Here is a 17,170-nt window from a genome sequence, read left to right on the forward strand (position 1 = left end):
TCTCTGGTTTGCGTTTATTTTTGAGCACTTTATCATTACTGCAAACCTCCTCCATTACTACTGCTCTCTGCGCTTTCACGAACAAGTTCTAAGTGCTGTTCTTTCAGAATATGCATTCAAACGTAAATCGTGTTTTCGTACGATCTTCACACTGCAGTTTACGCTTACATTCGGACTCCATTTATAACTGTAAATTGCTTTCTACGTAAAACGCTTTTCAAGGTTCAAAACTGCTTTTAAACACAAAACTACATTTAGACGTAAATCTGAGTTTAGACGTAAATCTGCGTTTAGACGTAAAACTACGTTTAGACGTAAATCTACGTTTAGACGTAAAACTGCGTTTAGACGTAAATCTGAGTTTAGACGTAAACTGCGCTTAACTGCGCTTAGACGCAAACTGTGTTCAGACGCAAACTGCGCTTAGACGCAATCTGCGCTTAGACGCAAACTGCACTTAGATACAAACTGAGAATTAGCTTTTGCATCATAACAGTTTTTATTGAACGAACGCAGCTTTTGGTTTTTAATCGCTGTAAGATTTCCGCTGCACTAATTCACCCCCCCCCCTCTTAGTGCTCTCGATCCTAACAACGATAAGATCATTGTTGTCATCCTTGTCATCCGCTACATAACGATAGAGACTGTGGATCTAACGAGGGTTAGGGATAGATATACTAATAGAGACGGTAGATCTGACGAAGGTTAGGGACAGAGGCGACGATATATCTAATAGGGCAAAAGGGATGAGAGGTGGTGGTGGAGATGACACAAGGGGAGTATAGGGTGAAGGTGAAGGTAGGTCCAACAGGAGTCATGGGTAAACTAGTTATTTATAAAAATATACTCTACAAATTTTTTTGAAAGTTGGGGTGTCTCGTTGGAATTTCTCAAAGATATGACTTTTTATGAGAATTTATCTAAATTAGAATATATTTAAAGTGAATACTCAAAAAAGCTTAACTTTGATAATTTTTCAAATAACATCTTAATTTTGAAAAGATTATTTTACCCTTGCCCCCACCAGATCCATCATCATCTCCTTCCTGTGTTTCCTCCACCACCATCCCTGTGCCCTAATCGAACCTTTGTGGTGTTGTGGCCGCCCATGCTAGCACTAGTTGTCTAAACCTCTTATCATGAGCATGGGCAGTCTTGTTTGCGAAGGCGACCAAGGATGTCAATAGCAATAAGTACTTGTTGGATAGAAGAGGGGGCGATTGGCATGGTAGCCCGCTCATGAAAGCAAAAGCACGATGTGAAGAGGGGATCGATCAACGACGGGTGGAGGGTGATCATCATAAGGGGGTATCATGATTATTTTTTAAAAAATATTCTATGAAAATTTTTTAAGGTTAAAGACACTATATAAAACATTATCAAAGTTAGGAGGCTTTTTTTCGATAATTCGCCCATATATTTTTATTGTAAGAGCCGTTAGATGTATCGGGCTTCTCTCGCATCCACCGTTGAAACTTACGCAGATACACATCCACAAATATAATTTGGCCGGTAACTACACCAACCTTGTTTTCGTTAAACCCTCGGTTTTCGTCAAGGGCGCCGAACCGCATGAGCGACATGGGGAAGCGGCTAAGGCGAGACAGCGGCCGATCGCCCACTTCCTTCTCCGCCGCCCTTCTCCGCCGTCGCATCGCTTCCTCCAAGGTGCTTTCCGAAGAAGACGGCGCCTTCGTTGATGTCGATGTCGTCGTGCAACGCCTCCGCTCCCTCTATCCTGACTACTCGCGCGTTAAGCTCCAGCCCTTCACACTCCATGTCCGAAAAACCCTAGATTCTTTCAGCCGCAGGCCCTCATCCGCCACCGCAGTACCCGACGACGATGATAGCGATGAGGGCACCAGAACTTCCCTCGCGAGCGCCGGCTGTTCTCGTAGAACGCCTGGACGATCTGAGGCCGAGGAGAAGCGTCTGCTGCGCGCGGAGTCCGAACACCTCCGGCGCCGGATTGGGAAACGAATTCCTGTATCGAATTCGTCCGACGATGATTCAGCTACGTCGTCCACGGATGATTCTGTCTTCGAGGCTAAGGTGGAGCCAGAGTTTGATCTGATGAAATCCATGCTCCGTGACAGTTATGGCAAGGGGCCAAAGCGGGTAGACAAGGAAGAGCGCAATGTGGAGATGGAGGTGGAGAAGCCAAGGAACATGCAGCCTGTTGTTGATGGGGGGAGTGGCGTTGAGACCCCAATGTCAGTCGAGAAGGGAAGTAGTGGTGGTGGCAGCGTGATGGTGGATGATGTAAGGGAACAGGGGCCAAGGTTCCGTGATCTTGGTGGGATGAAGCCGGTGCTGGAGGAACTGATGATGGAGGTGATTGTTCCGCTGTGCCATCCGGAGTTGCCGCAACGGCTTGGAGTGAGGCCAATGGCTGGGATTCTTTTACATGGCCCTCCGGGGTGTGGGAAGACAAAACTTGCACATGCCATAGCTAACGAGACTGGCGCCCCGTTTTACAAGATCTCTGCAACAGAAATCGTCTCAGGAGTTTCTGGTGAGATATTCTATCATTTTTCTTGATTTAGAACTGAAGCAATAATAAGTTTTGATGTATGCAATTTACTTATCACAATCTGATGAGAGTACTATGAGAACCAGATTTTTCATATGAAGGTTTAACTATAAGATTATGCTCTTCATAATTCATTATCAATGTCACTATCTTAAAATTTTAAGCTGATGATTTCTGCTGTTTATTAATGCTGATCACTATACTACAGGTCTACTTGAATGCCTTTGGAAGGTGGATAGGGTGAATGAAGTTGAATTCATGTTGGAGTCCATTGCATGTTATCCATTTCTTTAGGCATAATTAAACTTTGCATTATGGCTAGGTTAGGGCGTGGGTTTAAGTGATAGGAATTGCTTCAAGTGAAGATCCAATTGAATTGAAAGATCCATTTGAGTGACCACTTTAGACAATCAATTACATGTGCCTACTGATATGATTTTGACTGGATGGAGCATCCTTGAAGGCATCAACATTCAGCTGATACAAAACTGAAGTTGTTTATTAGATAATGTTGAATATGCATGTTTTTTTTTTTAACTTTGAATGTTATGATGTGAATTATAGTGTAACAGAAGTATTTTTCATGATTGGTTGTCATTTATGTGAATGTCTTTTTTGTTTGTCATAGGTCATGTATAGGGTCATCATATGTTTTGCAAGTTGAACATATATCTCTTGATATGTATTAACTAAAACAACATTGGAAAGAAATGTATTTATTAATTGTCGTATCCATGTTATTCTGCACCATATATTTCAAACGTAAGCCATGTTGGCACGTTGTTGTCATGTTGTGGATTTTGTTCCATCTTAGTATCCATGCTTTATATTCTACCCCTAATAATGACATTTCAGATAGAATCAATGATCTTTTTTTGGTAAGCCAACAATTGACCATGTTTAAGTTTGCTTCTCTGACATCTTGACAATTGAAAACGGATTTTCTAACATATTTATGTCAAATGAACTACTGTTTTTTTAATTATGAATATGATGTTCCCCATTTTACTGCATGGAATTGCTTATAATAAAGGATCATTATCCCTTTAGTCATGGAATTACTGTTTTGTCTGTAAATTGCTAATGCTCAATTTGTAGTCTGAATTAGTAATGGAATATGCAGTGTCTTCATTGTTGTACTTCCGATGGAAGGGCCTTTTTCTTTCTTTATATTTGTTCTTCACAACTCCATCAAGCAGTCGTCTACAATTGTGAGTTGACTGGTAAATACTGTTTCAGGTGCTTCTGAGGAGAATATAAGAGACCTTTTTAAGAAGGCATACCGGACTGCTCCTTCGATAGTTTTCATAGATGAGATCGATGCCATTGCTTCCAAGAGGGAAAATCTGCAGAGAGAGATGGAGCGTCGGATAGTGACACAACTAATGACTTGCATGGATGAATCTCACCAGTCACTTAGATCAACTGATACTAACTCAGAACCAGAAACTTCTGATAGGAAGCCTGGCTATGTTCTTGTCATTGGTGCTACAAACAGACCTGATGCAGTGGACCAAGCATTGAGAAGGCCTGGACGGTTTGACCGCGAGATTGTTTTGGGTGTCCCTGATGAAAATGCAAGACTTGAAATTTTGTCGGTGCTCACTCGTAAGCTTAAACTTGAAGGACAATTTAACCTCTTTAAGATAGCCAGGTCCACTCCAGGTTTTGTGGGGGCTGATTTGGCTGCATTGGTCAATAAAGCAGGAAACCTAGCAATGAAGCGAATAATTGATAAAAGAAGGTCTCAAATTTCTTGTGAATTAAAAGAAAAGGATAATGATGACTGGTGGAGGCAACCCTGGGATAAGGAGGAAGTTGAAAGTCTTAGCATTACCATGGTTGACTTCGAGGTACTCTGTCAACTAAATATATGTATACTTCTGTTTCATGCCTAAAAATGTTTTCTATGGCTATGGTTTATGATCTTTATAGTTTTAGAGAAGAATAAGTATGGTTAAGTTTATTATATCTTTTTTTAATTAACTATATGACTAAGTATGGCTAAACTAGAAATAGCCATTTGCTTTATTATAATCTAAATGGTGGTATATATGAGGTCTACACCTTTTTCTTTCCTGTGCTATATATGATAGGTGTTACACATAGCCAGTAAACGTGGAGAAAGAGGAACTTGCTTGAAAAACATAAAAGGCTAGTTAGCTGTTAGAAGCATGCCGACCTTATGCCATCTCTTGGATACTGATGCAAAATAGCCAGTAAATGTGGAGCAAGCAAATTGCTTGAAATTGTAAAATGCTAGTTAGCTGTTAGATAGCGTTGCCTTGTTGCAATGAATCTTATTGGATGAGTTTCCTATTATCTATAAAAAAATTTCCCAGGTTTCGGAAAAGTCTAGAAGCGTGAGGTGGATGACAAATTTTGCCATGGGTGCAATCTTTGTCTCAAAGCAAATGGAACAAAGCCCCCGAAAACTTCTGAAGTATTTATAAAAACCTCTTATTTTGGAAAGAAACAAGTATATGATTTCATCAAGGCAGGATTTCGAGGGTGAATTGTAAATGGAAGCAAAATGCAACTATTTGAAAGGATGAAGTCTACATGTCTATAGAGCTAAAACAAAGTAATTGACTCCAGTTTTGGCAATATACACAACAACAACAACAACAACAATAACAATAAAGCCGTAAGTCCCAACTATTTGGGGTTGGCTACATGGATATTGTTATCACCATTGAAAGTTTTGGCAATGCATTATATAAAAAAATTGCAGTTAGCAATGGTGGTCTAAGCTTGCATTGTTGTGCTTCGATGTGCAACTTAGCTATGTTGTGAAAAGGTCAACTTTTGTTTGTCAGATTATTGATATTGCCTTGGTTTGATAGTTCTTGCATGCTAAAATTTTCCAGTGGAATATCATAAGAGCATAGGAATTTTTTGCATTAAGGTTATCAGGTTATGTTCTAATTAACTTTTCCTTGGTATGTTCAACATCACTACCACCAAGCTGTAACGTTCAACTATTCTTTTTACATACTTATTTTAATGCTTCAATTATTCTTATGGCCATAAAAAATTACCTATTGAAAAATATGTTTTAGGCAAACAGTATATCTGGCTGCATATTCAAGAATTATGAAGATGCTCTTTTATCTGTGCTTATACATGATATTCGACTAATTATGATTTCTAATGCATAATTAACTGTGACATCATCAGTCAAATCATCAAAGCTGAAGCAATGTCCTGTTTATGTTATATATTCTCAATTAGCATTTTTACTTCATTATATTGCTTGCATGTGATTTTTGTTGAAATAATATGCTTGATGCCTCGATTTTTTCTTGATTTGTTGCCATTTTTCAAATCATATGTTTGTTTTCTTACTTTTTTCATTATATCTTACTTCTGGGGCCCACTGCATGGTTGTATGATGTTATTAATATAAGCTCTATGCGGGATCATTTAGTGTAGTTTACACTCATTTCTCTGCAAATGATTATTGGAATTGAGAGACATTTTGCAGGAAGCAGTAAAAATGGTTCAACCCTCTTCCAGAAGAGAAGGATTTTCCTCAATACCTAATGTTACATGGGAAGATGTTGGTGGTCTTACTTCACTGAGGAAAGAGTTTGATCGATATATAGTTCAACGTGTAAAACACCCTGAGGCTTATGAGGTAAACTAAATTTAGTATCTTAGCCTCTTAGGCATAAATAGCATAAATAAAATGTTAAAATAGACATAATGTGTTGAATATTACTATCTGTTTATTTTCACTTCACCTGCTATGTTCGTTTGATTAGGATTTTCTTCCTGCATGTTATTTGGAAGAAAACCATTCTTTTTTTCTCATGGTATCATACTTTCTCGCTCATGATACTGCCATGTATTTCAGGAATTTGGAGTCAATTTGGAGGCTGGATTTTTGCTTTATGGGCCTCCAGGTTGTGGTAAAACATTAATTGCCAAGGCGGTAGCGAATGAGGCAGGGGCCAACTTTATACACATCAAGGTTTTGCTTCTTTTACTCTGCAGTATTACTTCTCTATAACTGTACCCATTTCTTGGATGTTCTTGTACAGTCTACATGATTGGACAGTTGAATTTTGGTTTTTTTTTAATTCGATAATTGCATTCTTTATTTGTTGAGGTCAGGGGCCTGAACTGTTGAACAAATATGTTGGTGAGAGTGAGCTGGCAGTTAGAACAATATTCAGCCGTGCCCGAACATGTTCTCCATGCATACTATTCTTTGATGAGGTACTTTACTGCCATATCATTATCAGATATATGATACTCTGTGTTTGTATAATTTGATTTATGAATTTGCATTTACTGTATCAAGTTTCGTTGGTAGCATATGCACTGACATGTAAGGAGTTCAAACCCATATGGACTACATTTGAATGGAAACCTGTTACAGCATAATAATAGTTTTAGATCCCTTTAAACTGATGTGACAGATCATGTGTTCCACGATTCTGGTTTTTGAAATTCACATGTCCATTTTAGTTTAAGAAAAAAAAGAAACACCTATCAAGAAATTGTTAAATTGAAATCATTTGTAATTTTGTATAGACATCATGTAAGCTGTACAATTAAATACAAAAATTGACACCATTTGCAGACGGCACTTAGATTACCTGTGTTCTGGCAATTAGCAGATGCTTAAGTGGACTGTCTCAAACAGACAATTAATTAAATTGTCTGATGTTTCATTGAGGGCCTATGTGTCACTGTTTCTAGGTATTCAGACTCTCTCTTTTCTTTTCCTGACAGGTTTCTGTAAAATCAGAGACAGATGTTGTGGAGGATGGTAGTGTGATTGAAGTGGGAAATGTTGTTGGAACAGGGATTTTTGGAAAAAACCCTTTTTGGTGTCATAATTTCTGGCAACAATAGTATTTAAGAAAATGCAGAAACATTGTTAAACATATACTATTTTTCTTGTATTTTCTCTTGAAATAGAAAGGATGACTTTTGTTATATAGGATGCTATTAAGCAGGGAATTAATTCCCTTATTTCACGTACTGGAGCTGTATTGATCATGGGTTGGAGTTGGTATCAGTGTACCAACATAGGGTACATTGTGTATCGATCATGGGTTGGAGTTGGTACTGGTGTACCAACGTACCGGTGTTTTGAATAGGAAGAAGGAGAAGAGGAAGGGGCGGAAGAGGAAGGAGGAGGGAGAGAAATGAAGAAGAGGTGGCAGTGGAGGAAGAGGAAGAAGAGATACTGGGGGTACAGGAAGGGGAAGGAGGAAGAGGAAGAGGATGAGGCAGCATACGAGGTGGTCATGGCAGGCAGCCACGGGCAGCTGCGCAAGATGAAATGGGAAGGGCACACATATTACTATGGATGATTTTGGATTGCAATTTGAGTTTCAAGTCTGAACCAATCACCCATTGATGATTTGATATTAAGTTGAATAGCCTATACATTTTTATCATGCTATACTATCAATAATTCTGTAACTTTTGGATGAAAAGAAACAAGGAAGTGATAGATATTCCTTGGTCAAACAAGGGAGTGATAGATTCCTTGTTCAGTTGATGCTTATTATGTATTGGCATTTAATTCCTATCTTTTGTACCTTTTGTTAGGTGGATGCTTTGACAACTAAGCGTGGGAGAGAGGGTGGATGGGTTGTTGAACGATTGCTAAACCAGGTTTGCTGGTCATTTTATTTTTCTTCCAATCTTGTTATATCTTTCTTATTGCTCTGGATTCAAATACACAAACTGACCTATATCTTTTTATTATCATTTCATTTAAATCTTTCTGTCAATCCCTGCAGCTACTCATTGAGTTAGATGGTGCTGATCGGCGACAAGGTGTTTATGTCATTGGAGCTACAAACAGGTAAGTTTTCTCCTGTCCTTTATGCATTTGTTGGTTCACACTCAATGTTATTTAAGAAGTCGATACCTTTGCAGACCTGAGGTTATGGATCCTGCTGTGTTACGACCAGGCAGATTTGGGAAAGTCCTTTATGTTCCTTTACCTAGTTCTGATGAACGTCAACTAATCTTGAAGGCACTTGCTCAAAAGAAGCCTATATCAGCAGATGTAGATTTGGAAGCCCTGGCATGTACCGAGCAATGCAACAACCTCACTGGTGCTGATTTAGCTGCTTTGGTACGTTTTACCCATCTTTTCCCCTTTCCACGGGGCTTTATTTTTATTGAACTGCTGGTTGGAGGGATGCAAATAATTGCTTATGAATAAAAGTTGTTCACTTCTTTCAGAGCAAAGCAGTACTAAATATGGGATAACGTCTAAACTTAAGCCCAAAGGTAGTTTCCAAGACTACCTTTTTATATGCCTAAGTGACCTTGATCCTCACCAAGCCTAACCATTGGGGGAACATGTTCTTCAACCTGTATCTGACTTATTAACATACCAAGTTTGGAGGTTCTCATGGGGGGCTAGCTTGATCACCGCTGACCTACCAGATGAACACTGAGAATACTTATCTGACCTGGTAGCATATATTTCTTGAGTGGTTAATAATGGACTTCTGCTTAAATACTTATAATGGCGGGTAATCCATTAGAATGGACTGTTCTCTATATTATAATGGTCGGTGGTGCATCTGAGTAAGTTTTTTTTTTTTTTGTCAAAGCACTCATCTTCAGTGCTTTGTAGAAAAATGCTTCTATTAAGAACATCATTATATTTAATAAATTTTGCAAGGCCCTCTAGTTCTAAATATTATTATAGTTGTATTTGCTCAACTACACTGCAAAAGTATTTAACTACTGTTTTTAAATCACCAGATGAATGAAGCTGCCATGGCTGCTTTGGAAGAGAAACAAGATTCTATAGACCAGGGGATTGAAAATATAAATCCATGGTTGATCAAGACATCACACTTTGAGCATGCTTTACAGAAAATCAAACCATCTGTCTCCGAGAAGGTATGTGGAAATATCTTATTGCACAAAGTAGATCCAAGTGATTGTCCTTTTATTTGCCTTTTTTATTTAGCTCCACTTCTACTTGCTGCTGGTTATATTTCGGAAGCGACCTTTTCAGTGTGATGCATGATCACTGCAGGACCAACATTTAAATTAAACTCATCTTTTGATGACTTGCATGTTCACTTTATATTTAGGTCACCAGCTACAATTAATCTTCAGCAAGCTGTATTTCTTTGTTCGTGCTCTAGTCATAGGGGTTTAGTTGCTCGTCAAATCTAAATTTAATTTCTCCAAAGATTTGTGATTAAGACTTTATAGGGTGGTTCTTCGTTAGTCTGTGAAACCATTATTTTACTCTCTAATTGGTTTGATATTATTGGTGTGATTTTGAAAATGAAAAGATAGAGAAAATTCTAGAAGTAGGTACTGTAGAACCAGACCTGAGAGTTTGTTCTTATCCATCTTGGATTTGGTTATATTTTCGTTCACGTGCATTATTTTGTTTAAAGAAACACTAACAAAGGAATGCAATAGGCATTGCGTTTGTTTAAAAAAACATGCCAACAAATATTGTTATTATTTTTTTAAATCTAGGAAGATGTATATAAAAGATGCACAACTAGTCTGGTATATTTAGGCTGTCCATAGATACAAATAGATGATGGATTGTTAGTTTTCTCTTTTCCTGTCTCCAAAAACTCATGATGCCTTATTTTGACTTTTAACCAAATCACATATTTTATTTTGAATAAATAAATGTTTAACTGCTAATATACTGGCTGCAATCTTTCCCTGCATCCTAGACTGTGATGGAAATACATTCTTGTATATATGTATATGTATGTGTGTGTGTAGCAATTTGTCTAGTTGATGATTCCAACCTACCAAGTCTTACTCTTCTTGGTGGAACAGGAAAGGAAGAACTACGAAGAGTTATCGAGAAAACTAGGAGCCAGCTGAAGTGCTGAAGCAGAGTCATCACGAGGTGTTGCTTGGCCTTTGAATGGCTGCTGATGGCTACCTGAGACGACAATTTTGTCCTTACAGCTACTGAGCTTCTTATAAATCCTCAACCGGTTCATGTTGAAATAATTGAATTTGGATTTCCCTACACAGCATGAAGGTGAACCTCCTTTGTATTCCTCTCTTCCAGAAGCAGTTTCATGGGGATTTCAAGAGCTCGGTCATCATCTTGCTTGCTCTCATATGGATTATCAAATCATCCGCTAAAGCAAGTGTATAAAAGGGTTCGACGGTTCATCTCCTGTGTCACCTCCTTTTTTATTATAGCTTTTAGGATTCCCGTATATATATATATATATATATATATATTACAACAGAGCCGACACGCTCTCTTTTAACTTTGCATCCATCGGCAACATCATTTGAGAATATTGACACTTACCAAATTTGCAACAGGTTTTCCCGCACCCTTCCAAATAAGAGTACAGAAATGGGGATTCCATGCTTTCAAAGCCTGATAAAAAAAAGGCACTGCACATGGAGTCCCAACCCCATTAGTTCCTCACCTTCCCTTGCTTTTGCCTCTTGTAGCTCGTTTCATGCAACCGAGGCTTCATCCGCATGAACATGTGGTATAATTGTTATTGTTAGATTAGCTGAAATCTTGGACATTTTGGACTGACAAACAGTATGGAAGGCTTCAGAGATTATGAGAAGAGACGATAGATCAAAATATATAGCATTTGCCATGGACTGTATAGCATTTCCTCAAGCCTCATTTATTTAAACAAAAAAAACCTAATCTCCCCTTTTGATTTGAAACTGCTGACATAAAATGCAGAGGGACATATCATGATTCTTCTTCATCCTGGCAATTGCAAGTTGGAAATAAGCCTACAGAACAACCTTGGATGGAGCATGCTGGAAACAAAGTCTACAGACCACCTCTGGAATGGGAAGTTTTGAGAATCTTTGGGACACAGGAACAGAAATATTCGAAGACAAGAATTATTTTAAGGATACATATATACATGATTAAGTTCATTCATGCCTTTGTTCATCATGAATAATACTCTTAAAGACCTATTTGTTTAATTTTAAATTTCAGATTTAATCAGGATTTCACCCTAAATACCAAACATCCAAACTCGAAATCTGAAAAACAATCAATACAAATCAAAGCCCATAATCCTCTCAATCTTCCTTTTATCTTTATTCAAACTATATATATATATATATATATATATATATATATATATATATATATGAAAAGAACAAAAATTGACCATCCCAGTAAAGAAAATGAGGGGAAAGGGGCAATTTCAAGCAAGACATAGTGTTTAATCATTCAATAGAACATTTGCCTCTTTTATAGAACAATTTACACCATCAAACCGAGGACGTGAAACATTTATTATGCAACAAAAACTTGCTATCAAACATTATCGTCGCAACTCCGCATATTATTCCCGAAAAGAGGGTAAAGGGGAAGAGGAACAGTGACCAGATCTACGAGCGGGATATACCTAAGCGGGCGGAGGCGACGGCGAGGATGCGGAGAACTCCGAGCCGGAGCTGCGGGAACGCCTGCCGCGTGTACACGGCGGCCTCCCTGGCGAACATCTCCACCGCCTCCACGAACGGATTCAGGCTCCGCATCGGCGGCACATACAGCGTCAGCGGCGCCGCCGAGAACGCCACCGCGAACAGCAGCTGAAGCATCCAAGCCCCACCCAAACCCCCTTCCTGTGAGTTATGACGAACAGATCTTTCAACCCTAACCACAGAGAAGAAGGGCACACAGAGAAGCGGGTGAAGCAAGGAACACGCGAGGAAGGAGAACGGAAGAAGAAGAAGAGGAAGGAGAAGATGGAGAGCTCTCGATGCCGCCCGGGCCGGCGGTGGTCCTCAAGTATATAACGATTTGGAGTAGAATGATCGGGGAGGGGCGCGGCGCAGAAGAGCCGGCTGTTGGGGAGGCGAGGCGAATATAATAGACTGAGTGTACTTTTTTCTACCCCTCTCGGTTACCGTGGTCTTGCTACTTTGTGGGGCCGGTGTTGGTACCAATAACAGAAAAGGTAGGTGGGTATTTGTCCTCTTTGTAGATAGTGAAACGACGTGTTCGGAGCTAATTGGTTAGGTGGTTGTTTGGTGGTATCTAAGGAAGTGCTTCTCCGGAATGTCCCCCACAGCGTAAGTTGGGTGGAGGTTTTTAACGTATTACATAATATGCCTAACGATTACTTTTGTGCATTTTATCTAATATGAGATTTTATGGGATGGTATCTCATATTTATTTTTTTTATCAAAGGTTTTTTTTTCTCAATGTTGGATCAAAATATTTTTATAAAATTAAATAATGATACATAATATCGATTGATCTTGTTTGACTATGGATTTTTTTTTATCTAAACTGATTTGTTTGATATGAATCGGATCATACCAATTCAAAATAAACCAATCGGATCATACCAATACGAACATTGTTGCCTAACCTAGTGGTTGAAACAGTCGTAATCGTCACAATCCCTGTGAGCATTGATGGTCACGTTCACTGTTGTCGGGGTATAAGATTGGCCTTGCCTTCTTGCTAAGCTTTGATGATCACAATCAATATTGCTTGTGTAGGATGTCATTATTAGTGTTACCGATGGGTAGGAGGTCGTCATTACTTTCTCGTCGTCTAGTATTATACTCGAGTTAGACTCTGTAACATTGACTAGTGATGATGATACCGCTTATATCTAGTGGTTTACTAACCATTGGCTATGATACCACCCTAAATAGACCATACCCCTAGACCATACTATACTGTCAAGAATTATAGTATTTTTTTTGAACAATTTAATTCCTAAAATCATCTAAAAAATAAAAAAATGATATCAAAATATTATAATTATAGAGAAGTTTAGATAGATTTATTGGAACATTTTTAAGTGACACTTTAGTTACACTTAGATGATAGATTCAAAATACAAATATCATATTTGGACCAAAATAATTTAAAAATCAAAATAAACTACAAAAGAATGATATTATATGTAATAAAACCATATTAAGATGTTTATAGAGGAGTTTCCATAGATTTGGTAAAAATTTCTTGGCTTACACTTTGGTTACACTCATGTTATAAATTCAAAATATAAATTTTTTATTTAGATAATTAATTATCCTAAAATTAAATAAATTAGAACTAAATATACTAGAATTATATTATGATATTTACAGAGGAGTTTCAATAGGTTTTGCTAAAAATTATTGAGTTACACTTGCGTTATACTCTAATTATACTTAAGTTATACTCTATCATATATTCAATCAAAAGTACCATATTTAGATAATTAGTCACTCTAAATTAAAAAATAATTAGAAACAATTATACCAAACTTATTATAATCATATTAGGATAGTTATTCGGATAGTTTGGATAAGTTTAAGAAAAATTACTTGAATTACACTTACATTATACTCGGGTTATACTCAAATTATATTTGATAAAAAATTCAACCCAAAGCATCCTATTTCACAAATAAAGTATCATAAGTGGGAACCATCACAACCATATATAATGAATCACAATAGAAACACATATAATGAATCAAAACACATGTTCAATAATCACAAACCAAACACATGATAGCAATTCACAATAATATTGATCAAATTACTAAGACGACATGACATTACTAAATAATTTGTATAACATAGGTCATACGAAGGCTTTCTATTGCTTAAGTCTAGTATCCTAAAATTCTTTACATAACTTTCTCTTCTTAAAAAAATATAGGTTGTATTTGAAGGCTCGATATACTTTTAGCCTACCTATGGATTATTGACAAAGTATCCCTCGATCAATCCTTAGGTATTGCATAATACACTACAGAATGCAATGACTCGTTAAAGGATCCAAATGAATGATCCTCTATACTTGAGGTCATAAGATAGTTAAGTCCATGATATTCAAATATCTTCTATAATCTCTTAATTTTATTTCTTTCTTTTTACACTTGGCATATTGTTGATCATGTGTGCTCTACAAATAGTTTAATATATCAAATAAATAGTATATTTTAAATATATAAATAGAAAATACTAAATTATCATACATCGATATTCTTTATCGACAATAGATGGGACACTTAGTATCTATGAGGTTAAGCACTTCATATACCTTCATATCTATGAATAAACTTCTTTTTGATAAATAAAAAATTATAATCAAAAGTTGATAACATTCCGATTGCTGACACTCTAACATATTGCATTTTCAAATTTGGGGGTATATCCATATGTTTGCGTAGTCATATATATTAATTATTAAATTTTGAATTTTGATGCTTAAATTAATTGATAAATTTATGAACTAATATACTTTTTGAGATAAGTAATGTAGGAAATACTTCCAACCATCAAAGGACAAATTGTCAAAGGAGGAGAATCGGACGTTGTGTCGGGAAAAGTATCATGTCGAAAATTGAACGTCGAGCCAGAAGATTGATCGATGTGGTAAAGATTATACTTTGTACAATAAGTTCAAACATCATGCTGAAAGGATCGGGTATTATACCAAAAGATTAAATATCGTGGGAAAGTAGAAATGTTGATAGATCGAGCGATATGTCGAAGGAGAGGATGATATGTTGGAGGTTCAGATGAAGTGTTGAAAGATCGGACGATATGTCAGAATGGTCTACAATATACTGCAAGCTTCATGATTATGCTGGGTATGTGGTTGAATTATTAAAGTTTTAATCGAGATCTTTCTTGATCAAATTGTGTTGACATTGGGTTGAAACCATACCAAATTATCAAGAAAGCTAATGAGCTTAGACCCAAGCTGAATTGGCCCCGTTAGAAGGCCAAAATAATAGCCTTTAGCTAGCCTAGGTAAAGGTCCAAGCGATGATATTGCTTGTATCAACCGACAAGTATAAACAATACTTATCAATGCTGCCAGTGGTGGTACCGCCTATGTAGGCAGTAGTACTACCTAGGGCGATGATGATATCACTCAGAATGTAAAAATTATAGTGGTGGTACTACCCGAAAATCTAAAATTATAATATCAAAAATTACAATGATAGTATTGCCATGTGTTAGTAGTAGTATCACATGTACCCCACAATTCTAAGGATTTAAATTTTTTGACTCTATTTTTTAAGCCTCTTAGGGTCTATAAATATCTCATTTAGGCTTGGTTAATAATGAAGCCTCAAATTTTGAGTTTGTGAAGAGTTGTAGCTCTCTCTTTGAGTATTATTTGAGTCTTTCCTTGAGTTTAGAAGTAATTCTAAGTTGTAAGAGATGAGAGATATTGTAAAAGAGTACGTGTGAAGGCTCTCATTTAAACCTGCTAAAAGGAAAAAAACTGTAATAATGCTAATTGATCTTCGTCGATCGGAAAGAAGATCGGTAATGAAAGTTGATAACCTTAATAGAAGAGAAATCGAGATTGGACATAGATTTGAAATATCCAACCACTATAAATTGGTTTGTCTTCGATCTCTTGCTTTAGATTTAGATTTACTATGTTTACTTCGTAACTTTTATTCACATTGTTATTTTTTATACAAATTTATTGATCAAACTTTAAAAACAGTTAAAATATACTATAGTCAACCCCCATCTCTCATAGTGATGTGATATTACGATCCTAACAGTTAAAACCAAAGGTACATTATTTCTCATCCAAATTTTGATGACTAATATTAAACAAAGGAAGAATTATTGACCAACGGATTAGTTACTTTAAAACGATGATGAACAGTGTTAAAGAGAGAGATTCATTGATTCAACGTCCTTTATGACTTTAAGATGTCTTGAAGAGTTAGTGTCAATATTATAATCATTGATTTAATAAAAAAATTTCTTTAAGTAGTTTGCTAATATAGTATTAACAAGAAAAAAATTCTCTCTGGGGAGTTTGCTGAATGATCACATCATTTATGTTGCACTCCACGGATTGTGATTGTTCCAAACTTAATGATCACATCATTTTCTCGTTACACTTCGGGTGAGGGTTTATTTGTCTTAGAGCACAATATTTATTTTAGGTTTGGATCTCAATCATTATTGTATGCATTAAAAATAATATATGAATAATATTTTGCTTGTTTTCTTGTGAATACATTGAGTGGAAGGGTTGGAAGGAAATATTGTATGTTTCATTACTTCTTGTTTTCCTTACCATGCAAAAAGAAAAACGTTTTGATTATGTGGAATGAGTTAGATATCTTTAATATTAGGTGGTCACAACACACGAAAAGAAGATACTTTAGTTGTATAATACTCTAATTTATTCTGTATTAGAAGTTGGTAAAAACTTGGATTGATTTATAAAGGTTTTATGAGTATATTATTGTTAATTTTGGTTTTATCATTTTAGACTAATAGTTAGACTCAAAAAATTAATGATTGGGTTCACATTGAGCACTTTATTTTATTTTTGCTTTGATCACATAATAAAATTTTCTTATCCTTTTGCCAAACAAATATTTTTTAGGTAAATAAAGGTCTAAGGTGAATAGATGATGTCATTTATAAATGAACTCATCATTTATAAAATCTTAATAGTATTTCACATAATCTTATATCATTTTTTAAATTATTGATCTTTGGTATTTCTTTTTTGATTTTGAAATATGATTGATGACTACGGTGGCAACAAAAATCATAGCGTCAAAGACCACCGATGATCTCATCCTCGACGGCAAGGATCTCGGTGAGGAGCTTAAAGGCTGTGCAGAAGAAGGCGTTGAGATTAGTACAACACTTGATGGC

At 36.5% G+C, this 17,170-nt stretch overlaps 1 protein-coding gene across 1 annotated transcript; it reads left to right on the forward strand.

The window, feature by feature from the left end:
• Window positions 1-1,525: 1,525 nt before the first annotated feature.
• On the forward strand, window positions 1,526-10,600 carry LOC135641692 (cell division control protein 48 homolog C-like). Its single transcript, XM_065157333.1, has 10 exons — window positions 1,526-2,515; window positions 3,773-4,386; window positions 6,021-6,173; window positions 6,393-6,509; window positions 6,653-6,757; window positions 8,105-8,170; window positions 8,299-8,363; window positions 8,438-8,639; window positions 9,281-9,421; window positions 10,337-10,600. Exons 1-10 carry the CDS (start codon window positions 1,573-1,575, stop codon window positions 10,382-10,384), a joined length of 2,454 nt encoding a protein of 817 aa, XP_065013405.1. The 5' UTR covers window positions 1,526-1,572; the 3' UTR covers window positions 10,385-10,600.
• Window positions 10,601-17,170: the final 6,570 nt, after the last annotated feature.

This window comes from Musa acuminata, chromosome BXJ1-4 (assembly GCF_036884655.1).
Source record: "Musa acuminata AAA Group cultivar baxijiao chromosome BXJ1-4, Cavendish_Baxijiao_AAA, whole genome shotgun sequence".
Taxonomy (NCBI): Eukaryota; Viridiplantae; Streptophyta; class Magnoliopsida; order Zingiberales; family Musaceae; genus Musa; species Musa acuminata.

What these genes read in the sequence shown, in the direction of transcription:
- LOC135641692 (XM_065157333.1), top strand. Translation starts at nt 1,573, where the DNA reads ATGAGCGACATGGGGAAGCGGCTAAGGCGAGACAGCGGCCGATCGCCC. An exon ending in CCAACTTTATACACATCAAG is followed by an intron (nt 6,510 to 6,652) that starts GTTTTGCTTCTT and finishes TGTTGAGGTCAG; the next exon opens with GGGCCTGAACTGTTGAACAA. An exon ending in TTGAACGATTGCTAAACCAG is followed by an intron (nt 8,171 to 8,298) that starts GTTTGCTGGTCA and finishes CAATCCCTGCAG; the next exon opens with CTACTCATTGAGTTAGATGG.